We start from the raw sequence: 23,785 nt of genomic DNA on the forward strand, positions 1-23,785 counted from the left end.
GTAAACACTTCTCTTAATGTTCATACCCTTATATTAATGCTACTTTCCCTTTTGGTAGAGAATCTTCTCTTTTCAGATGGCAGTGACCTGAGGACGACTTAGGACGTATCATGGTGCTGGAAGGAAGTGACCGCAGTGCTCAGTACTGCAATATCTCTTTCACACCTTCCAAGGCTCAGGGTCTAATGTGGAAGAGGTGGCAGAAAGAATGTAAGAGCCAAAGGAAGGGTAGGACTCCTTACAACAAGCTGCCCCCAGACACAAAATGGCTTGGATATACCTGACCTCACAGGGCCTGATATTACCTACATAAGACCATCATAATAGGAGGAGAAGATCATGACATCAAAACAAAAGAGAGACTGATTGAGAGGGGGAAGACATATGATGGAGAATGGAGTTTCATAGGGATAGTGGGGGGAGGGAGGGCATTACCATGGGATTAAAAAAATTTTTTTTTATTAATTAGTTTTGTACTCAGTAAATACAGCCAAGTTGGTACCATTGTAAGGCTTATCCATGTTCTCCCCCCTGCCCCTGGCCCTCCCTGTTGAGGTATATAGGAGGCATTATGGAGTTCGCCCACAGTTATGGGTATGAGAAAAGTCTCTGTGTATCATGACCCAACGTGTGGTTCTCACATTCTTTCTGCCCCCTTCCGCAAAATTTCCCTGAGCCATGTTGAGTTCATTCCATGGGATATTTTTTATAAACATGGAAGTTGTTAATAAAAAATTTTTTTGAAGAAAAAAAATAAGCAAAACTTTAAAAACGCTTATTAAAAAACATTCTTTAAAAAATTATTTATTAACGCCGGGCGTGGTGGCGCATGCCTTTAATCCCAGCACTCGGGAGGCAGAGGTAGGAGGATTGCCGTGAGTTCAAGGCCACCCTGAGACTACAGAGTTAATTCCAGGTCAGCCTGGACCAGAGTGAGACCCTACCTCACAAAAACAAAAACAAAACAAAAAAAAAATTATTTATTTATTTGTAAGCAGAGAGAGAGAGAGAGAGGTGTGAGAGAGAGAATGGGTGCACCAGGACCTCTAACCACTTGCAAACGACCTCCAGATGCATGCACCCCCTTGTACATGTGGCTTATGTGGGTATTGGGGAATTGAACCTGGATCCTTTGGCTTTGTAGGCAGGTGTCTTATCCACAAAGCCATCTCTCCAGCCCCCAAAAAACATTAAAAAATTTTCTTTAAATTTATTTGAGGGAAAGAAGCAGAATAAGATAGAGAGGGAGAAGGGACATGCCAGGGCTTCCAGCCACTGCAAACAAACTCCAGATGCATGTGCCACTTTGTGTATCTGGTTTATGTGGGTCCTGGGGAATCGAACTGAGGTCCTTTGGCTTTGCAGACAAATGCCTTAACTGCTAAGCCATCTCTCCAGCCCCAAAAAACATTCTTTTTATTTATTTATTTATTTGAGAGTGACAGACACAGAGAGAAAGACAGATGAGGGAGAGAGAGAGAATGGGCGCCCCAGGGCTTCCAGCCTCTGCAAACGAACTCCAGACTCGTGTGCCCCCTTGTGCATCTGGCTAACGTGGGACCTGGGGAACCGAGCCTCGAACCGGGGTCCTTAGGCTTCACAGGCAAGCGCTTAACCACTAAGCCATCTCTCCAGCCCCAAAAAACATTCTTTTTTTTTTTTTTTTTTTTTTTTTTTTTTTTTAATTTTTATTAAAATTTTCCATGATTATAAAATATATCCCATGGTAATTCCCTCCCTCCCCACCCCCACACTTTCCCGTTTGAAATTCCATTCTCAATCATATTACCTCCCCATTACAATCATTGTAATTACATATATACAATATCAACCTATTAAGTATCCTCCTCCCTTCCTTTCTCCACCCTTTATGTCTCCTTTTCAACTTACTGGCCTCTGCTACTAAGTATTTTCATTCTCACACAGAAGCCCAGTCATCTGTAGCTAGGATCCCCATATGAGGGAGAACATGTGGCGCTTGGCTTTCTGGGCCTGGGTTACCTGACTTAGTATAATACTTTCCAGGTCCATCCATTCCAAAAAACATTCTTAATATGCAGAGGTACAACGCAGCAGGTCAGCTCTGGCCTGCAGGCTGTAATGCACTCACCCATGTCGTAGAGGACAGAGGCCTTCCCTGACTAGTCAGCTGTACTCCTGCTGTAAGAACGTGCCTGCGTGCAGCTGGTGCCCAGCGTTTGTTTGTGACCCCTGCTCTGTCTCTGTCCCCCTTAATATTAGTTACCTTGTCCTTACTGTGACAAAATACCAGATATACACAACTTTTTGTTTTTATTTTTATTTTTTTGGTTTTACGAGGTAGGGTCTTGTTCTAGCTCAGGCTGGCCTGGAATTCACTGTGTAGTCTCAGGGTGGCCTCGAACTCATGGTGATCCTCCTACCTCTGCCCCCCGACTGCTGGAATTAAAGGTGTGCACCACCACAGTTGGCCTTGTTTTGTTTGTTTTGGTTGACATTTCATAATGAAACCTTATCACCCTCTAATTCCAGCTCTAGTCTCATCTTTCCTTGCTACATTGTCATCTGGACTGTTGCCTCCTGTCTTCTATAAATGGCTGTGTGGTGGTTTGAATGTAAATAACCCCCATAGGCTCATATGTTTGAATACTTTATTTTATTATTTCATATATGTGTGTGTGTGTGTGTGTGTGTATGAAATTTATTTGCAAGCAGAGACAGAGAGAGAGAGATAATAGGAGTGCCAGGACCTCCAACCACTGCAAGCAAACTCCAGATATATGTACCACTTTGTGCATTTGGCTTTACATGGGTACTGGGGAATTGAACTCAGGTCTTCACCATTGAGCAATCCTTCCACCCCTATTTGTATATTTGAGAGACAGAGAGTGAAAGAGGCAACTAGAAAAACAGAAAATGGGTGTGCTAGGGCCTCCAGCCACTGCAAACAAACTCCAGATGCATGTGCCCCCTTGTGCATCTGGCTTACATGAGAACTGGGGGAATCAAGCCAGAGCCCTTGGTTTCTCAGGCAATTGCCTTAACCACGAAGCCATCTCTACAGTCCTATATGTTTGAATACTTAATCGCCAGCTGGTGGTGGCACTGTTTTGGAAGCCTGTGGGGCCTTTATGAGGTGGAGCCTTGCTGGAGAAAGTGTGAAATTGTCACTGGGATAGGCCTTGAGGTGTCACAGTTAGGCCCCATGTGCTGTTTTCTCTCTCTCTCCTTCCTCCCTGCTGAGTGAGGATGTGGCCGCTTCCTGCTCCTGCCAGGCTTTCCCACCATGCCGTTCTACTCTCTGTAAGCCAACAGGAACTCTTTCCTTCCACAAGCAGCTTCTGGTCAGGTGTTTTGATTCAGCAAGGAGAAAGTGACTAATACGGGCAGTGGGTGAGATTCGGCCCTATCCTCAGTTGCTAGGTTATTGGCATATCCTCATGGCAGGGTCCACTGGCTGAATCTGCTGGCTTGCTTGACCCCTGCAGCCCTGGCCCTTGTAGGCTTCTGTTCTCCATCGTACTCTCTGATTCTGACTCTTTGACTCGTTTCTTTGGCTCCCTTCTTTCCTCTTTCTTTCACTTCTCTTTCTTTCATTCCTTCCTTCTAGTCTAATGTGTCTCAGGCTACTCTTGAACTCACTATATACCCAAGGTTGATCTTGAATTCCTGATTTTCCTGTCTACATCTCCAAGTTCTGGGAGAACAAGCATGCTTCACCATGACTGGCTATGCTGAGAGAATCAAACCCAGGGCTTGGTGAATGCTCAGCAAGCACCCTACCAACTGAGCTATATTCCCAGCTCTGTGGCCTCATTCTTGTTTTATTTTTTATTTATTTATTTATTTATTTGAAAGAGAGAAAGAAGGGGAGAGAGAGAGAGGGAAAAAAAAATGTGTGTGCCTCTAGCCACTGCAAATGAACTCTAGAAACATGTGCCACCTCTGGCTTTATGTGGGTCCTGGAGAATTGAACCTGGGTCTTTTGGCTTTGCAAGCAAGTACCTTTACGACTAAACTATCTCTCCCCCCTCATTCAAAAAAAAGATATACACATTATATATATATATGGTTTTTCAAGGTAAGGTCTCACTCTAGCTTAGGTTGACCTGGAATTCACTATGTAGTCTCAGGGTAGCCTTGAACTCAGGTGATCCTCCTACCTGTGCTTCCCTCCTGAGTGCTGGGATTAAAGGTGTGCGTCACCATGGCTGGCTTCACACCCAGATTTTTTAAATTTTTAAAATTTATTTTTACTTATTTATTTGAGAGCAACAGACATAGAGAGAGAGACAGACAGAGAGAGAGAGAATGTGTGTGCCAGGGCCTCCAGCCACTGCAAATGAACTCCAGATGTGTGCGCCCCCTTGTGCATCTGGCTAACGTGGGTCCTGGAGAATCAAGCCTCCAACCAGGGTCCTTAGGCTTCAGAGGCAAGCGCTTAACCGCTAAGCCATGTCTCCAGCCCAACACACCCAGATTTTTAAGAGGGTGCTGGAGATCAAACCCAGGTCCTCAGTCTTGTGTAGCCAACTCTTACCATTGAACCATCTCCCCAGCCAGCCAGAGTTTTACTGTGTAGCCCAGTTTGGGCTTGAATTCCTGATCCTTGTGCCTCAGTCCCTAAAAGCTCCTAGATTTGTTCTAGCGGGGGAAGCAAACAGACAAATGTAGCTGGGCATGGTGGCGCTCACCTTTAATCCTAGCGCTCAGGAGGCAGAGGTAGGAGGATCACTGTGAGTTCCAGGCCACCCTGAGATTACATAGTGAATTCCAGGTCAGCCTGAGCTAGAATGAGACCCTACCTGGAAAAATCAGAACTGCCCCCCACCCCAAAGGAAAAAAAAACAAACAACTCTTACCTCCAGACAGAAAATATAACTGTAACCCTCAGTAAGCCCTCAGGGGGTTGGGGGTGTGGCTAAGTGGTAGAGTTTAGTATGCCCTTGGGGGGGGGGTTCTATCCCAGCATTGGAAGGGAGGAAAGAAGGAAAGGACAGAGGGAAAGAGGGGGACAGGGAAGTAGGGAGGGAAATCCAAGGAGGAGGAAGGAGGGCAGGAGGGAAAAAGGAAGAGAGAAAATAGGGTGGGAAGAAAGGAAGAGTGATTACTATGTAAATGCTCAGCCTGGTTCTGTCACATTGTCATTGCTTGTTAAAGATAAACTGCCATTATGGTTACTCATCTCATGCCTTTAATCCCAGCACTCAGGAGGCAGAGGTAGGAGGGTCACCATGAGTTTGAGGCCATCCCGAGTCTACATAGTGAATTCCAGGTCGGCCTGGGCTAGAGGGAAACCCTACCTCAAAAATAATAATAATAACAAAGAAAAAGAAAAATATCAGGCAGAGCCCACCAAGACTTTTTGAGTTCTTGAACTCCAGCACGGCCCTGCTGAAGCATAGGGGTGCACACTGGGGCCCCAGGCCCTGCTCCCTGCCAGGTAATCTCTTGGAGAAGGTACAGAATATAACGACCTCACTGTGTCCAGCAAAGGCCGTCACACTGATGAGTCACTCACTTAACCATCACCGTAAGTAACCACCCAGAACAGCCTGTTCTAACCCCAGTGTATTACCTGTTCTAACCCAGGGAATATTACTGTTGTTAATATCCAGCCCTTGCCATGGAGATCTCAGGAAATTGGGTTAGGCTTCCCAGGTCTGAATTGCAGTGTGCTGTTTCATAACTGGGTCAGAGCATTTTTATTCTTTTTTTTTTTTTTTTTTTTGGTGGTGATGGGGTTAGAACCCAGTGTTGTATGCAGGCTGGGCTCACTTGATACCTCTGACATACATGGTACAGCTCATCTCTCTCTCTCTCTCTCTTTTTTTTTTTTTTTTTTTTTGGTTTGGTTTTTCGAGGTAGGGTTTCACTCTAGCTCAGGCTGACCTGGAACTCACTATATAGTCTCAGGGTAGCCTCAAAATCACTGCGATCCTCCTACCTCTGCCTCCCAAGTGTTGGGATTAAAGGCGTGCACCACCACACTTTGGGCCTTATCTCTTCATTTAGCACCTTTGAGCTCCTGTATGCTAGGAAGTCATGCAGACGCACTGTGCCCTGTCACAGCTCAGCCTAATTGAAGAGCCAGATGATAGTGAAATAACCACATAAACTTTCACGGACTGGGGAGATAGCTCAGTAGTTAAAGGTACATGCTTGCAAAGCCTGCTGGCCAGGGTTCAATTCCCCAGCTACCCATGTAAAGCTGGACAGGTATTCACCTGTAGTGGCAAGAAAATGAGGCACCCACACAACCCATATATACCCTCCCACAAAAAAATATATGGTTTGTTTTTCCAGGTCTCACTCTAGCCCAGGCTGACCTGGAATTCACTATGTAGTCTCAGGTTGGCCTAGAACTCACAGTGACCCTCCTATGCCTACATCCTGAATGCTGGGATTAAAGGCATGTACCACCACACCAGGCCTAAAATATATATATATATATATATACATATATATATATGTATATGTATATGTATATGTATATGTATATGTATATGTATATGTATATATATATATATATATATACACGCACACACATACATACATACATATACACACACACATACATACATATATATATGTATATATTAAATATATATATATATTTAAGTCCAACTTTAAGAAGCACTGTGTTGTATGTAAGAGGAGATGAGGAAAGATGGCCTGGAGGAAGTGGTTTTGGAGCTGAGCTTGCTTGAGGCAGCAGCATGTTCAGAAGACCTGAGGCGGGAGAATGGAAGGAAAGTGATTCCCCTGGAGCCTAGAGAGAGGCAGAACCAAGCACAGCTAAGCGGGGCTGAGGCTGTGCAGGCTCTGTGAGGACTATGGCTTACTGGCCATAACCCTTTACTGAATGACTGCTATCCTTACTCCAGGAACAGATGTCAAGGTGGCCTTCCCAAGTGTCCCAATGGAGTCCATGTGTCCTCTGGACTTCCCTCTTGCCAAGAGGATCCATGGCCTCCAACACCCTTGGGGAAAAGGGACATGGGAGGTGAAATGTAGTCATCAGAAACTGAAAGCCAGTGGAGCCTGGTGGTCCCTTTCATCCCAGTACCTGGGAGGCTGAGGTAGGAGAATCACTGCACTCGAGACTAGCCTGGGGCGACAGAGGGAGTAGCCCCAGAGGGAGTTCTAGGTCAGCCTGGGCTAGCAAGTGAGACCCTGCTCACACCCCCTCCAAAATAAAAAATAAGTAAAAACAAAAGTTGAAAGCCCAGGGCTGGAAAGATGGCCCAGTTGGTAGAGCTTGTTACACAACACTCACATAAAAAGCCAGGCCCAACAGTGGGCACCTGTCGTCCCAGGGCTGGGGAGGCAGAGATAAGAGGATCACAAGGACTTGCTGGCTAGCTAGTCTAACCAAATTGCTGTGTTACAGGTTCTGTTAAAGACTCTGTCTCAAAAAATAAGGTAAAGGCCTGGAGAGATGGCTTAACAGTTAAGGCAGTTGCCTGCAAAGCCTAAGGACCCAGGTTTGATTCCTCAGTACCTACATAAGCCAGATGCACAAGGTGGTGCATGCATCTGGAGTTTGTTTGCAGTGGCTGGAAGCCCTGGAATGTCCATTCTATCTGCCTCTCTCTTTTCTCTCTCTCTTAACTCAGTAAATAAATATTTTTTTTTAAATAAGGTAACAGCCAGACGTGGTTGTGCACACCTTTAATCCCAGCACTTGGGAGGCAGAGGTAGGAGGACTGCCATGAGTTCGAGGCCACTCTGAGATTACGCAGTAAATTTCAGGTCTGCCTGGGCTAGAGGAAGACTCTACCTTGAAAAAAACTAGGTAGAAAGTGATGGAGGAAGACACTGGACATTGACCACTGGCCTCCACTTGTATGCATGAATATGTACACACACACACGAGTTGAAACTAGTCACCTATTCAATCCTTGAGTGAGACATTGTACTGGATAGAGTCCTGAGAGAGAGAGGAGGAAGAGGTCCTGAGCTCCAGGAAGGGGAGAGACCGCTGGCAGAACCCTGTAGCTGCCCTCTCCTCCACTGCTGCTTGGCTGCCTGCCTGCCTGGCCCAGCTCTTCCTGCTCCCCACGCTCTGGCCCTCAGGGCCTCTGCCTCTGTGTGCCATCTCCTCTGATCCCTGAGTAAGATGGCGAGGTTGAGCAAATCAAAGTCGAGGATGCCCAGTTCAAGTTGGGTATTCAGATAAATGACAGACCACAATTTAGTAAAGTGTGTCCCAAGGATTCCAACTCCGGCCCTGAGCAGCGAGGAGGACGGCACTGCAAAGTGCTCCCATGCAACCCATCTGGGTGATACGGACTCTGCTCCTCACAGTGAAGTCACCTTGGGACGAAACTGTCTGGTTTAGTCCTCTTCGGTCATGCCTGGGGATAGAGAGAGGGGAGACAAGAGAAGGAGCTCCAGAGCCAGACCGCCATGCTGTCTTCCAGCTCTGTCATATTCCAGCTCTATGACCCTGGCGGGACTCAGAGAGTGAATGCTTGACTTCCTGTCCCCAGGGTCCTCATCTGGTACATTGGAGATAGAACAGATTGTGCCACACCAGGCTAATGTGAGCATGTCAGCATGTAGAATACAGAACAAGCGCTTAGAGCAGTGCCTAATTCATAACAAGTGCTATACTTGTATTAACTTTGTCATTTATTCTTTTAAGTTATTTATTTATTTATTTATTATTTTATTTTACTTCGCTTAGGCTGATCTGGAACTCACTCTGTAGCTACAGGCTGGCCTCAAACTCATAATGTTTCATACCTCAGCCTCCCATGTGCTGGGGTTAAAGATATATGCCACGATGCCCTGCTTAATTTTTTTTTGTTGTTGCTGTTTTTGGAGAGAGAGAGAAACATACAGAGATAATCGGGCATGCTAGGGCTTCTTTTTGCTGCAAATGAACTCCAGAAATATGTCTCACTTTGTGCACCTGGCTTTACATGGGTACTAGGGAATTGAACCCAGGCTGGCAGTCTTTGTAAACCAGTGCCTTTAATCACTGAGGCATCTCTCCAGCCCCTCTATTTAAAAAAAAATATATTTGGGTTGCAGAGATGGCTTAGTGGTTAAGGCGTTTGCCTGAAAAGCCAAAAGACTTTGGTTCAATTCTCCAGGACCCACGTAAGCCAGATGCATAAGGTGGCACATGCATATGGAGTTCATTTTCAGTGGCTGGAGGCCATGGTGCACCCATTCTCTCTCTCGCTCGCTCACTTGCTCTGTGTCTGCCTCTTTCCCTCTCTTGCTCTTTCAAATAGGTAAATAAAAAAATTTTAAATACGTTATTTGTTTATTTATTATTTATTATTTGAAAACAGATAGAAAGAAATTGACAATGGAGCCCTGTGTGGTGGTGCATGCCTTTAATCTCAGCACGCGGGAGGTAGAGGTAGGAGGATTGCCATGAATTCTAGGCCACCCTGAGACTACATAGTGAATTCCAGGTCAGCCTGGGCCAGAGACCCTACCTCAAAATAAATAAATAAATAAATAAATTAATTAATTAATTTAAAAAAATGGGCATCTGGGGGCCTCTTGCTCCAGTAAAAGTCTTCAGATGCACATAACACTTTGTGCATTTTCCTTTATGTGGTTACTAGAGAATTGAACCCAAACCAGCAAACTATGCAAGCAAGTGCTTTTATGACTGAGCCATCTTGCCAGCCCTAATTTTATTTTTTATTTTTTTTGAGACAAGGCCTCCTTGTGTTGGCTGGCCTCCAACTCATACACTTCACATCATCTTTCTTCCTGACTTAAATTTTAAATTATTTATTTATTTATCTGAGAGAGAGAAAGAACGGGCATGTCAGAGCCTCTAGCCACTGCGAATGACCTCCAGGCACATGCCCATCTTGTGCATCTGGCTTACATGGGTACAGGGGAATCAAACCTGGTTCCTTAGGCTTCACAAGCAAGTGCCTTAACCACTAACCCATTTCCCATCTTTAGACCTTTCTCTCTTTTTTTGAGGTAGGGTTTCACTCTAGTCTAGGCTGACCTGGAATTCACTGCCTGGCCTTAAATTCATTTTTATTCACCTTTATTTCAGTGTTCAAGATGAAACCTGAGGCCTCTCACATTCTAGCAAAGCACCCTGCCACTGAGCTACATCCCTATCCCCGCTGATTCCCCCCCCCCCCCCCCCAGGTAGGGTCTCACTCTAGCTCAGGCTGACCTGGAATTCACTATGTAGTCTCTGGGTAGCCTCGACCGCACGGTGATCATCTTACCTCTGCCTCCTGAGTGCTGGGATTAAAGGCGCGCTCCCACTTTGATCTTTTAAATTCTAGTGTGCTCCTGGCCTGCTGTATGACTCTGGGGAAATCACTTCATCCTTCTGAGTGTGTTTCATGATTTGTAAAGTAGATAGGTGGTGGTAAGGATTCAAGGAAATCACACAAGCACTTATCACGCAAGGCCCTGGTATCCAAAGCCAGCAACAAACAAAAAAGGAAATCACATGCTGGTGGAGCCTGGTTGGAAGGAGGTTTGTGATAAGCATTCTTTCCCATCCCCCTTCCTAAGTACAGCTTTGCCAAAGACTGCCCAGTCTTCTACCTGTGAATCCAGCAAGCTCATCCCTCGGCTCCCTCATCTGTGACTATATCTCACCACACCTGGGCCCCAGAGCCTCTTCAAGTGGAGTCCGGATCTCATCAGAGGGAAATCACTCTTATACCCCATTAAATCTGGACTCTGCCCTCCGCACAGGGCCTCAAGCCCAAGCCAGACCAGAACTGAGTCTGCTGCAGAAGAGACGCCAGACCTGGCCTGAAAGGGGCGCCCTTACGTGATCAGTGCACAAGACAGATGGAAAAATAAATAAATAAATAAATACGTTAGTAAATAAATAAATAAGTAAAACGGATATTAAGAAATCACCCTGGGGGCGCTGTGAGTCCGGGCTCTGTTTGGGGCTGGAGCACTTGGGGTCATCGGGAGCCTCCAAGGTGGGCTTCGGTGCAGGGCAGACGCTTGCAGAAGGGAGGGGTAATCTCTCGGGCTGGGCTAGGTGAAGGCCTGAGGACCGCGGGGCCCACGATCCCGCCCGGGACACCCGATGGCAACGTAGGGGCTTAGACAGCGCCTGCCACTGGAGGAAGGGGGAACAAGTGGGTCGGGATTCCAAACCAGCCTGGTTGGGACAGTGATGGCCCGGGTGGGGGTCTGCGCAGGGTGTGTGTGTGTATGGGGGGGAGCCCCGCCGGCGACGGAGGAGTCAGCAGGGCGTCTGGGGGACCAAGGCCGAACGTGGGCCTGGGGGCTCTCGGTTGGAGACGGAGCCCGAATCCGGGTGGCTGGGGGCGGGGGTCCGCGCCGGGAATGCCGCGCCGTGGGGACTTGGGCGGGGCTTCCGGGGCCCCGCCCCCAGCGCAGGTAGCCAATGGGCGCGGCGGCGCCGGGTGACGGAGGGAGCCCGAGTGCGAGTGCCGCGGCGGCGGACGGCCCAGCCGGAGCGCGAGGGGCTCGGGGGCGCGCGGCGGTGGAGAGGGGAGGGGCGCGGCGTGGAGTCAGGGACCCCGAGACCGGGAGGCGGTGCAGCCGGGGCCGCCGGAGGAGCACGGGCGGCCCGGCGGCGGCGCGATGCCGCTCGCCCAGCTCAAGGAGCCCTGGCCGCTCATGGAGCTGGTGCCGCTGGACCCGGAGGTGAGTGAGCGGGGCGGGCGCCTGCGGCCCGCGAGCCCGGATCCGCACAGGGGCGGGGCGGTCCGCGGCGCCGGCGAGGGCGCGAGCGTCCTCCGAGGGCTTCTTGCCCACTGTCCGTCCGGTCCCACCCCCTAGTGCTCTGGGTGTGCGTGTGCCAGGGACCGATCCGCCGTGCGCTGAGAACCTCCCTGCCCCAGCCAGGAGAAGGGGTCCCCGCCCCCCACGAGGCGCTGAGATCGAGCCCCCTTTAGGACCAGTGCAGCCCGGCATCTTTAGGGAGCTGTCGGAGTTCCCACCCTTGGTGCAGACGGGCAGGACTCGGGTTAGATAGCTGAGGTTCTAGAGACAAGGATCATGGGAACCCCACTTTTCCCAGCGCTCGCCAGCACTGGCCCTTGGTTCTCCACTGCCTACTTACCTTAGGATGGCAGTCTTCCTGGACTACTGACTGTAATGGAATGTGGGATGACACAACCCCTGCGAAGCCGGAGCCTGTTATTTTATCTTATTTTATTTTTGCTCTAAAAGCTTAAAGTCAGAGGACAGTTGGGGGATCCCCTGTTTCAGGTAGTGCTGAAGAGTCGTAGAAAGCCCTTTAGACCTTGTGAAGATAATCTCTAACGGGGGAGGGGGTGTGAACCGTTGTGCCTCTCTCCTCCTTCCTTGTGCCTCCCTCGAATAGAAAAAGAGCTGGGCCCTTGGGAGTGTGGCCTCTGCCACCTTGCCTCTCCCAGGGGCAGCTCCTGTTCCTCTCTGAGGACTGTGGTGCCAGCCCTGAGCATGCAGAAGGCCACTTTTTCTGGTGCTCTGTGACCCTAGGGTCAAGGTCAGGCCTTAAAACTGAACAGGTTTGAAACTTTCCTCTGGCTTCATGCTGGGAAGGAGGCTGGTGAAGTTCTGCCTTAAGGTGATAGGGAATTGCAAAAGAGGGTGGAGACCTTACTTGACCCCAGAGCCTAGGTGATTTTCCTCGGGTCTTTTGACCCTGGGCATTGCCCCAGCCCTCTCCTTGGTCCTCTCACCTAGGGCAGCCACTATATTGTTCTGCCTCTCAGAACCACAGATGGAGATCAGGGTGAGGACCCCAGGCTCCCAAGCACCCAGAGTGTGCTACACCTTTAAAGGGATGGCCCGGACTGGCTGTGGAGGGTGGGCGCGGCAGGATTAGGTAACCAACCTGAAGGCACAATTTGGAGTAAATTGCTCTGGGATCCCTGCCATGGGGTTTTTACAGGCGCTGCACAGCCGCTCTGAGGTTCTCTCGCTGACTCACCCTCCTAGGTGAGGAACACTGCCCCCAGCAGCCCCTCGTGCCCCCACCCCACACGCACCAGGACTGGGGTGCAAGGCCTGAGGGGAGTCTCCCTGGCTTCTTTGTCCAGACACGCCCCTGCCACCTAGGCCTCCAGACAAGGTAGAGCTGAACTGGGCATGGCTTGGGGAGAGACTTAACCCAGAGCTTCGCCAGAGTTAAGCCAGCAGGGAGGGTCGCAGACACCCAGGAGCTCCAGCCTCCTTCAGGGCACATACTTCCTGCTTCCCTTTGGGAAATCCTGAGGCCAGGGGCTAGGTTAAGCCGGAAACTCATCGCAATTTGAACACTTCTGCACCTGAATTCTGGGAGAGGAAACGGGTGAATTTCCTGGGGCCTGGCCGGGGAGCATTTCTCAAAGTGCTTCACTTCACAAGCGCCCGGTGACCCAGGGCCATCCTTAGTCTGTCCGGGCCTCTGTCTTTCCAATGGTAAGAGCTGGGTTCTAGCTCTGCTCCCTGGGCCTGAGAAGACACAGAACCCTGGATCCTGCCCCTCTGTGTCCCTTCCCCCAGCCTGTGGATGTGCCAGTGGACTGGGGGTTATTGTTTGGGTAACAGGAGGCAGCCAGGGTGCAGGCTGGGCTATTCTCACTGGAGAACAGGGCCCTGCTGTGCTTAGTGCAGGTGACATGTAAGTGATACAGCAGCCCCTGACCTGCAGGTACCAGTGCCGTTGCCCAGCAGCTCCTAGCTAGGAAGAGGCAGGTGAGAGGTTGGCAGGGGCATTTGGCAGAAGTTCTAGTACCTGCTTGCCCAGCCCTCCCAGTTATACTGACCAAAAACGGGCTGCTGGGAGGCAGGGCATGGCCCAGAATGCAGTCCATGTTGATGCTGCCTGGGTTTTTCTTGGTTCTGCTGAAAGAAAGCAGTAGAGCCTTGTCCCCAAACCTTGTCCTGCCGCAGAATTTTACTATCTGCTGCCCACCGATGTCCCCTCGCTTTTTCAAGAAGAGATCATGACCCCCATTTTCAGATGGGACAGCTGAACTCAGAAAGGCTGGCAGTGCATTAGCAGTGTCCGAGCCAGAATTGTGACCCAGAGTTCTTGCCATCTCCTACCAAGCTAGGGAGGCTGGAGGATGGGCATGGACTAGGTTTAAACTGGCCCAGGTGGAAGGTGCTTCAAGAGCGGCTCCGGATGTTGGCACACTCTGCTCAGCCCTCAGGGCCCTTGTCCAGCCTTTGCTGAGGGCTGCTGGTGCCCTGGCACCTGGCTCCCAGGCTCCGGCTGTGCACAGGGCTGCCAGTGCTGGGCTCAGAACCCAGCTCCCGGGGCTGCTTCCTGCTTGTGGGGTGCATGCTCTCTTACACCATCTGCTCTGCTCCTAGCTTCTCCAGATGCTGCCCTGAGCCCTTCTTTCCAGGACAGGGCAAAGGGAATCTTCTGACTACTGGAAAGGGGATGCCGTGGAGAGCTCTGGAGTTCCAGGCAGCTCTTCTCATAAACAGTACTCTCTGAGGAGAGAGGCCAAAGGATCTTCTCTGTCCCAGACATTTTGCTTTGATTTTTTTTTTTTCTCTCCCTTATTGGGAATTGAGCTCAGGGCCTTGTGCATGCTAGGCAAGCACTCTTACTTCTGAGCTACACTCTCAGCCCCCAGGCTTTTTAGATAAAAACCTCATTCAGTATTCTGCAAGGTCTTTATCATTGTCCCCGTTCATTCATTCATAACACCTCCCCCTACTCCAGGTAGAGTCTCATTCTAGCTCAGGCTTACCTGGAATTCACTATGTAGTCTCAGGGTGGCCTTGAACTCCTGGCAATCCTCCTACCTCTGCCTCCCGAGTGCTGGGATTAAAGGCATACACTACCATGCCCGGCTCTTCTAAGCTATTTTTTGTTCTTTAGATTTTTCCAGGTAGAGTCTCACTGTAGCCCACTGTGACCTGGAAGTCACTATGTAGTCTCAGGCTAGCCTTGAAACTCACAGTGATCCAATGTAGTCTTGGGGTGGCCTTGAACTCATGGCACTCCTACCTCTGCCTCCTGCGTGCTGAGATTTAAAGCATGTGCTTCCACACCCAGCTAAAAAGTTTTTTGTTTTTTTTTTAATATTTATTTATTTATGAGAGAGAAAGAGAATGGACATGGTAGGGCCTCTAGCCACTGCAAACAAACTCCAGATGCATGGGCCATCTTTTGCATCTGACTTTATGTGGGTATTGGAGAATTGAACTGGGGAGGTCCCTAGGCTTTGCAGGCAAGTGCCTTAACTGCTGAGCCTTCTCTTCGGTCCTCATTCAGCACTTATGTGACAAGTCCTACTTTAAGCAATAGAGTGCATCTGCCAACAAGATAGACCTGTTCTTGTAGTACAAAGGAGGAAACTGAGGCTCTGAGAAGTCAAGTGATAGACATAGGTCAGAGTGAGAGCCAAGACTAGTGGCTTTAGTTTTGTGATTGCACAGCGATACTCTTCTTGCTGTCTCATGTAACAGTTAAACCAGAAGGGAAACGATTCTTGCCTCTCTCTTTCTTCCCTTCTTTCTTTCTTTTAATCTATTTATTAGAGAGAGAGGGAAAGAATGGTGTACCAAGGCCTCTAGCCACTGCAAATGAACTTCAGATGCATGTGCCACCTTGTGCATCTGGCTTATGTGGGTTCTAAGGAGTCGAATCTGGGCCCTTGGGCTTCGCAGGCAAGCTCCTCAACCGCTAAGCAATCTCTCCAGCACGACCCCTGCCTCTTTCTATATACTCCCATTCTTCTCTCCGGGACTGCACCTCCCACATCAGTTCTTAAAAGCAAAGGGTTCCATGAAGATGGCAACCATGGCAGAGACTCACCAAAACAGGGTCTAGGGATCCCCTAAACCATCCAGGCTGCTAACTGACACCTCTTGGCAAGCTCTCCCCTCACTGGGATCTAAGCTTGAAACCACATGACTTTGGGTTATTGTCCCATGGCTGCCATCTGCTATCGTATATATGAAGTGATTCCATTAACAATGAGCCTCAGCTCCAAAATGAGAGTAACCAGACTTGCTCTGGCCTCCTTCCTCTCTTTGTTGGGTTGACCTTTCATTTGACAAACTATATGCTGGGCCCTGGCTCCGTGCCAAGGAGCAGATGATGGGTAAGTCATGGCCCTCTCCTGAGTTAGCTGTCTGTGTGCTCATGTGGGGTTCTGAGGAAAGAGGGAGGAATTTGAGGCTGTGTGGATCGAAGAGATGACATTTCAGTTTAGCCTCAAAAGAAGATCAGGAGTTGACTAGTGTGACAAGACAGGAAGGGTTTTTTGTTTGTTTGTTTGTTTGGCTTTTTGAGGTAGGGTCTCACTCTAGCCCAGGCTGACCTGGAATTCACTATGGAGTCTCAGAGTGGGCTCAAACTCACAGCAATCCTTCTGGGATTAAAGGCATGCACCACCTCACCCGGCAGGAAGGGTTTTCTTATTAGAGTGAGACCCTCATTCAGTTTAGCTCAAAAATAAGGCCAATCGGGCTGGAGAAGATGGCTTAGCGGTTAAGGTGTTTGCCTGCACAGCCAAAGGACCCTGGTTCAATTTCCCAGGACCAATGTAAACCAGATGCATAAAAAGGCACATGCATCTAGAGTTCATTTGCAGTTTCTGGAGGCCCTAACATGCCCATTCTCTCTCTCTCCCTCTTTCTCTCAAATAAATAAAATATTAAAGTATAGGGCTAATCATAACAAAAACTATTGTTTGTAGGCCAGTTACATGCCAGGTATATATACTTGTGGTCATGACTTTGTTGGGTTTGTGCAGCTGCCCATGAAGGATAATTTATCCCTATTTCACAAATGAGAAAACTGTTGCTCTGAGAGAAGAAATAAAGTAACCTTCTCAGGGTCTTGTAGGTGATTAAGCCAGAATTTCAGCCCACAAAGTTAGGTCCCAGAACCCACATTCTTTTTTTTTTTTTTTTTTTGGTTTTTCAAAGTAGTGTCTCACTCTAGCCCAGGCAGACCTGGAATTCACTTTGTAGTCTCAGGGTGGCCTTGAACCCATGGCAATCCTCTTTATTCTGCCTCCCAAGTGCTGAGATTAAAGGTGTCACCACTACACACAGTTATTTTTTTAAGATTTATTTTTATTTATTTATTAAACACAGAGGGAGAGAAAAAGAGTGAGAATGGGCACTTCAGGGTCTCTAGCCATTGCAAACAAACTCCAGATGCAAGTGCCACCACGTGCATCTGGCTTACATGGGACCTGGAGAATTGAACCTGGATCCTTAGGCTTTGCAGGCAAGCACCTTAACCACTAAGCTATCTCTTCAGCCAGACCCACATTCTTTTTTTTTTTTTTTTTTTTTCTAGGTAGGGTTTCACTCTAGCTCAGGCTGACTTGGAATTCACGATGTACTGTCAGGGAGGCTTCGAACTCACTGTGATCCTCTACCTCTGCCTCCTGAGTGATGGGGATTAAAGGCGTGCGCCACCACGCCCAGCTTTAGAAGCCACATTCTTTTTTTTTTTTTTTTAATATTTTTATTTATTATTTATTTTCAAGGAATGACAGAGAGCAGATGAGACAGAGCCTCTAGCTAGTGCAAGCAAACTCCAGATATGTGCACCACTTTGTCCATCTGAAGAAGCCACATTCTTAAACATTGTGCTGGGCAGTTGGAGATGATGACCATGAATCTTCATGCTAAGGAGCCCTTAGGGGTTGATTCTAGAAGCGATGAGGGCATCAGTCTCAGTCACACGGGGTTTGAGCCTGGTCCACACATGACTGCGTGAGTTGTGTACAGTGGTCATCCTTGCTGTCGAAGGTGAAGAGAGTGTGAAGTAGGGAGCACTGGGACGTTGACTGGTGGATAGGCTGAGGTCACGTGGGGGACAGTTCCCAAGCTGAGTGTAACCTGCTGAGGGAACTGTAACTCACTCAGCAAATGCATCTGCCCAGCCCTGCCCCTGGGCCCTGACTAACCGAGAGAGAGTTGTGTGTGTACGCACTTGAGTGCATGTGGGTGTGGAGGGGCCTACAGAACACTTGGCCTCTGGGGAGGATTAGGGGCATTAAAGGGGCTCAGGGGACAGGAAGGATGTCCTGGGAGTGGCACAGGGAGCTGCTCCAGGAGCAGGGAGATTATGTAATGGGCAGAGTACAGTTGTGCCTGCTGCTGCCAAGCAAGGCCACCACTGCCCTATGGACCCTTCTTTTGGCTCCAAAGTCTTACTTGGCCTTAGGCTATCTTCCTAGCTGTTGGGAACCTCCTGTTTACCTCACCACACTCACTCCACACCAGGAGGGGTGGTGACAGCTTCATCGGGGCCAGGTAAAGTGGGTTAATCACCTCATGGCACATAGGCACAGAGGGACAAAGTTTGGTATACCCCAGGGAATATAGTTCCCATCTGGAGGACACAGGATTGTCCAGAGGTAGGCTCCAGCACCAGCCTCTCCCTGCAGAGAGCTTTCCAGTTGGGGTGTGGTCTGCTGTGTAACATGCTCTGAGCATGTCCAGGATTTGAGGCCAGGTTTTATTTTATTTTATACTTCTTTTTATTTTAGTTATTTTTATTTTTATTTTATTTTACTGAGAGAAAGAAACAGATAGAGAGAATGGGCACACCAGGGCCTCTAGCTACTACATACAAACTCCAAACACATGTGCCCCTCGTGCCTCTGGCTGACGTGAGTCCTGGGCAATCGAACCAGGTCCTTAGGCTTTGCAGGCCAGTGCCATAACCGCTAAGCCATTTCCCCAGTCCCCTGGGGCCAGGTTTTTAATCCCTGCTTTTCAGTTGTGTGAATTCAGGTGCCGTCTCTAGTCCCTTCTCAGCCCTTGTGTCCCCCTCTGTCAGTGAGGCCAGGGTCTACCCCCCATGGCTGTCAGGAAAATTAACTGGAGTCACAGGTATGAGACACTGAGCCCAGCTTGGCACGCTGTAGGCACCAGGCCCTCATCCCTGCCCTACTGGGCTCCCATGTCCTGGAAATGGCAGCCACGTGTGACGAGCGGTACAGTGGAAGGAGGCAGGAGCAGGGGTGTGGTGGAAGCAGCCATCACTCTCCCTGATGTGGGGTTCCCAAAGTAAGGCAAGGCCAGAGAAGCCAACGTTGAGATTGCACACCTGTCCAGACTTTGTCATCTCCATCCTTGTAGCACTTCCAAGAGGTCACGGTACCTGTCTGTAGCAGACAGCTTCAGGTTCGCTGAGATGAACTTCCAGACCTGGCACAGTTATGGAGGAAGGGATTTATTGAAGCTTACAGATCCAGAAGAAACTGGCCTGCCTTCACAGGCCCAAGCCGGGGGGCGGGGGGGCACAAGCCAAAAACCATACCTCACAGCACACTTCAGGAACTCGAATTAGGCACACTTTGCATTATCTTTAGATTGAAATCCCAAACCCACCACCACCCCTTAAGCCTAGTGACACCATGTCCAGCCAGGTGGCTGTAGATGCAAACTACAAACTAATAAAACACTGAATATATTGGGGACCATCTGTTCAAACTACCACACTGTCCATGTGTCCCAGATTAGGAAAGTGAGGCCTTGCCAGGTAGCTAGTCTGTAAAAGGTGTCGCCATCTGTCTTGGTTAAACTGCAATGGAATGTGCCCCTTCTCACTTGGAGGAGGTTGTATGTATGTATGTATGTATGTGTGTGTATATATGTGTGTGTTTTCTCCCTCAACTTTGCAAGGTAGGGTCTCACTCTAGCCCAGGCTGACCTGGAATTCACTGTGCCATCTCAGGGTGGCCTTGAGTTCACTGAGATCCTCCTACCTCTGCCTCCCGAGTGCTGGAATTAAAGGCGTGTGCCACCATGCCTTTGGCCTTAGGCCATGCCATGCCAGGCTGGAGGTTATATTTGATCTAAGACTTTGAAGATGAGGTATTGATAGCCAGAGAGCAGGAAAGAGGGAATTCTGGGCCCTGGGAATGTTCTGTCTGGGTTGAGAAAGGCTGTGGCTGGAGCACTTGGTTCCTGCACCCTCTCTGAGAGAGCAGAAGTGGAGGGGGCTTAACAGAACTCCAGACCCCTCTCTTTGGCTTATGGGAGCAGACAAGGTGGGGTGTCCCATGCAGGTAAGTTCTGACAGTATTCTCCAGTTTTGCTTCTCTTTTTCAGAATGGACACACCTCAGTGGAAGAAGCTGGACTTCAGCCGTCCAAGGTGAGGACTGGGGCCAGTATCCTGGTCTAGAGACTCTGTGGGGGTATTCTTTGCATCATGGCTGGATATGGGGCCCCTGGTCTCTGGTCCCTTTGTATAACTCAGCCTTGCTGCTCTGATCCCACCCCTATTCTCTGAACAAAGAGCTCATTTGTTCCAAACTTTCTTTTTTAATTAATTAATTTATTTATTTGAGAGCGACAGACAGAGAGAGAAAGAGGCCGATAGGTAGATAGAGAATGGGCACACCAGAGCTTCCAGCCAACTGCAAAGGACCTCCAGACGCGTGTGCCCCTTGTGCATCTGGGTAACGTGGGTCCTGGGGAATCGAGCCTCCAACCAGGGTCTTTAACCACTAAGCCATCTCTCCGGCCCATGTTTCAACCTTTCTGTTGCAGAGATGAGGGGGACTGTGGCCCAGAAGGGTCAGATCTGGACTCTGGCTACTTGTCACCCAGGCCAGGACACTTCCTGGGTTTATTTTCTCATGGGGTTTGGACTGTTCTAAACAACAGGCCTAAGGAGTGATAGGAAAGGCTCAGTTGCTATAAAGGTCTCCTTGGCAGGACTGGGTGACACAGGAATGGTGGTACTGGGAACCTAGTAGCCTTCACAGCCTAACCCCGCTCAATGCCTGGCAGCTGGTTTCCCAGTTGAGAAGCATTCCCTATCATAACTATCTCTGCTTTCCCATAACCTGTCAGTTCCCCCACCCTTGCTGATTTTATACCTGGCCACATGTCTCTTGTCCCCTCTGGGCTCGACTTTTCTCATCTCTGTAATGGAAAAGACCACACTCAAGACATTGATAACTGTGAGGTCCTGGGAGATGGTGGCTGTGGAAACCTTCTGATCAGGCTCTGAGCTCAAGCCAACCCAGGTTCGAGTCCCACTCCCACCCCCAGCAGAAGCTCTTCTCTCTTCTGAGTCTCAGTAGCCTCATCTGTAAGTTGGGGACTCACCATGTCATGGTACGTGAGGTAGTGACTGACTGGCACAGTAGCTCGGCAGTGCCCAGCAGCGTGACTGTCCTGGCACATTGTTAAGTTCTACCTCCAGCCTGTGGCCCCACCTTCTAGGCCTGGGTCTGCTAAGCAGCAGACCTGCCTTAAGCTCGACCTTTGAGATGGCCACAGCCTTGGTCCTCATGTTTACCTTTACTCAGCGAGGAAGATAAGCTAGCTGAGCTGGGTGGGGTGGGGCAAGGTGAGAGAAGTAGTCCTCACCACCACCAAGCTGTTGGTTTCTGTGGCAACATAGCCAGTCTTAAGTCTGTGAACTATGTGGATTGGACCTTTAGCTAACCCATGCCTGAAGGCTCATTCCACCAAATAGCTGCCCCTGGTTTCCTAGTAACAAAATGAAGAAGCTAGGGAGCCCAGTGGAGAACCAGGTGTTCAAATCTTAGGTTTGAAGGTCTGGGGGTTGCAGAGGTGCTTACAGCTTTGGGGTGGGGGTGGACTAGTGATCAGTGCAGCTTCTCATATCTAGAGTTAGTGGTAACCAGGACTGGTAATGCAGGCCCATAATTCTAGGGCATTCGAGGTGGAAGTGGGAAGATCAGGAATTCAAGGTCATTCTCAGTTACATAGTTCCAGGCTAGTCTGAGATGTATGAGATGTCTCAAAAGACAAAAGAGCTGCCTTTAATCCCAGCACTTGGGAGGCAGAGGTAGGAGGATTGCCAAGAGTTCAAGGCCACCCTGAGACTATATAGTGACCTTACCTTGAACCCCTCCCCCGCAAAAAAAGAGACAGAAGAAACAGTGGGGCAACAGAAGAGGGTAGGAACTTGCCCAGGGAGGGAACTTCCACTCATTTTCAACCTATTGTGCCTGGGTTGGGGCATATCCTAGGGTAGAGAGTCAAGGATGGAGATGGTAAAGATATTGAGAGTCTCAAATGTCACCCGAAGGAGAGAGAGAGGTGAACCTGTACCCAGAGGCACCCTGGAAGCTTTATGTTTAGTTCTCACTATACCCTCAGAGGTAGAGATTTTATTTATTTATTTATTTACTTATTTATTTATTATTTGAGAGAGAAAGAGGCAGATAGGGAAAGAGAATAGACGCATCAGGGCCTCCAGCTGTTGCAAAGGAACTCCAGACGCATGCGCCACTCTGTGCATCTGGCTCACGCGGGTCCTGAAGAATCATACCTGGTTCCTTTGGCTTTGCAGGCCAGTGCTTTAATCACTAAGCCATCTGCCCAGCCCCTCTCCCCCAGAGATTGTTTTAATGGCAACATTTCACAGATGAAAAACTTGAGGTCTGTCATTACATAGCTGGCGGTGGGGGAGGGGTAAGAGGCCAATCTTGTTTGACCAGTACCACGTTTCCCTCTTGCTAGGGAATCTAAAGTACTGACTAGAAGGAGCACTGGGTATCTATCTGTGACCTCAAGGGCCAGCCCTAGGTACCTGCTCATTCGTCTGTGGCTGCAGCCACTGAGTCTCCTTAGTGTCCTCAGTGCTGGGCTTGATACGCCAGGGGGCGCTCAACCTGTGGTTAGAATGGCATTACTGCAGTGGAGTGAGCTGGCATGTTAGCTGTCACGCATTGTGTTGTTTTGCTGGGGGACCCAAAATGAATTCACCTCCCCAGTCCCAGGAAGTAGGCTAGGGGCGAGAGTGGAGACAGGAACGCTGTGACGTGTAGGCACCGGGATGGGAGAGGATCATGACATGGTCACATGGAGCCTTCACATATCACCTTCCAAGCCTCAGTACATACCAGCCAGAGCCACTCTCATCTGATCTTGGAGATGAATATGGACCAAACACATAGTCATTGCTGTGTGTGACAAAGAAAGAAAGATTGGGTTGGCTCTGGCCGACCTTCCCTGTGAAGCTAGAATTTGGTTGGACTTCAGACAGCAGGAGATAGAGGTGGGCCTGCCAGGTGGAGAAGAGCCAGAGTGGTGGGGGGTAGGTTTAGGAGCCAGGCATTTTTAAATTTTTCATATTTTATTTATTTGAGAGAGAGAGAATGGACATGCCAGGGCCTCCAGCCACTGGAAACGAACCCCAGATGCGTGCACCCCCTTGTGCATCTGGCTTACGTGGGTCCTGGAGAATCAAACTGGGATCCTTTGGCTTTGCAGGTAAATGCTTTAACCGCTAAGCCATCTGACCAGCCCAGGAGCCAGGCATTTTGAGTTCCAAGTACTATCTGTATTGCTCCTTTCCTTGTAACCTGGGGCAAGTAACTTGCTCTCAAGGAGCAGAATAGAGCCTGCCTCTAAAAGCAGAAAAGAACCTATCTCAGAACCATCTGGGAGAGAGAATGTGATGTGTGTGAATTAATGTGCCCAACAAGATGTGTGTCACAGTGTTGGCATCTAAAGCTGGTTTATTTAATTCGTTCCAGGTGGAAAGGGACTTGGCAGGTTTTAGTAGAGATAATAAGGGCATGAGCTCCTTGTGTCCCTTCAGCATCTAGGCACACCTGGTAACCTGGGGACTGCACATACCCTCCCCGCCTTCCTGGGAGTAGACTGGGCAACCCTGACCCCCTCCTCTCTCTATCTCCGGAGCTGGACCCCTTTGAAGCGCCTGCAGGTCTATTTTGAGAGCTGGGTATCTCCCCCTCCCCTCCTCTCTTCCTGTTTATGAAACCCTGATCCCTCCCAGATCCCTCCTGCTCCCCTGGCCGGAGCTGAGGCAGGATGTGACTGTGGACTTTGGGGCGCTTTAGGCAGCCTCAGGTATTGAGAGGAGTTTTCCCTTGGAAAGCTGGAGCAGGCCAGCTTAC

General features: G+C 49.3%; 1 protein-coding gene across 2 annotated transcripts in view; it reads left to right on the forward strand.

The window, feature by feature from the left end:
- The first annotated feature begins 10,845 nt into the window (after positions 1–10,845).
- Rps6ka1 (ribosomal protein S6 kinase A1) overlaps positions 10,846–23,785 on the forward strand; it is a 46,406-nt gene continuing 33,466 nt past the window's right edge. Inside the window, exons 1-2 of one of the 2 annotated variants that reach the window (XM_045150684.1) lie at positions 10,846–10,922; positions 19,990–20,034. Coding sequence is in view for 1 of the 2 variants with exons in the window: in XM_004671210.3 (XP_004671267.2) it covers positions 11,557–11,619; positions 19,990–20,034 (108 nt within the window). In the remaining variant the exon portion in view is untranslated. Of the gene's footprint in view, positions 10,923–11,527; positions 11,620–19,989; positions 20,035–23,785 lie in introns of those variants that run through there. The other variant, XM_004671210.3, reaches the window with a different exon arrangement.

This window comes from Jaculus jaculus, chromosome 5 (assembly GCF_020740685.1).
Source record: "Jaculus jaculus isolate mJacJac1 chromosome 5, mJacJac1.mat.Y.cur, whole genome shotgun sequence".
Taxonomy (NCBI): Eukaryota; Metazoa; Chordata; class Mammalia; order Rodentia; family Dipodidae; genus Jaculus; species Jaculus jaculus.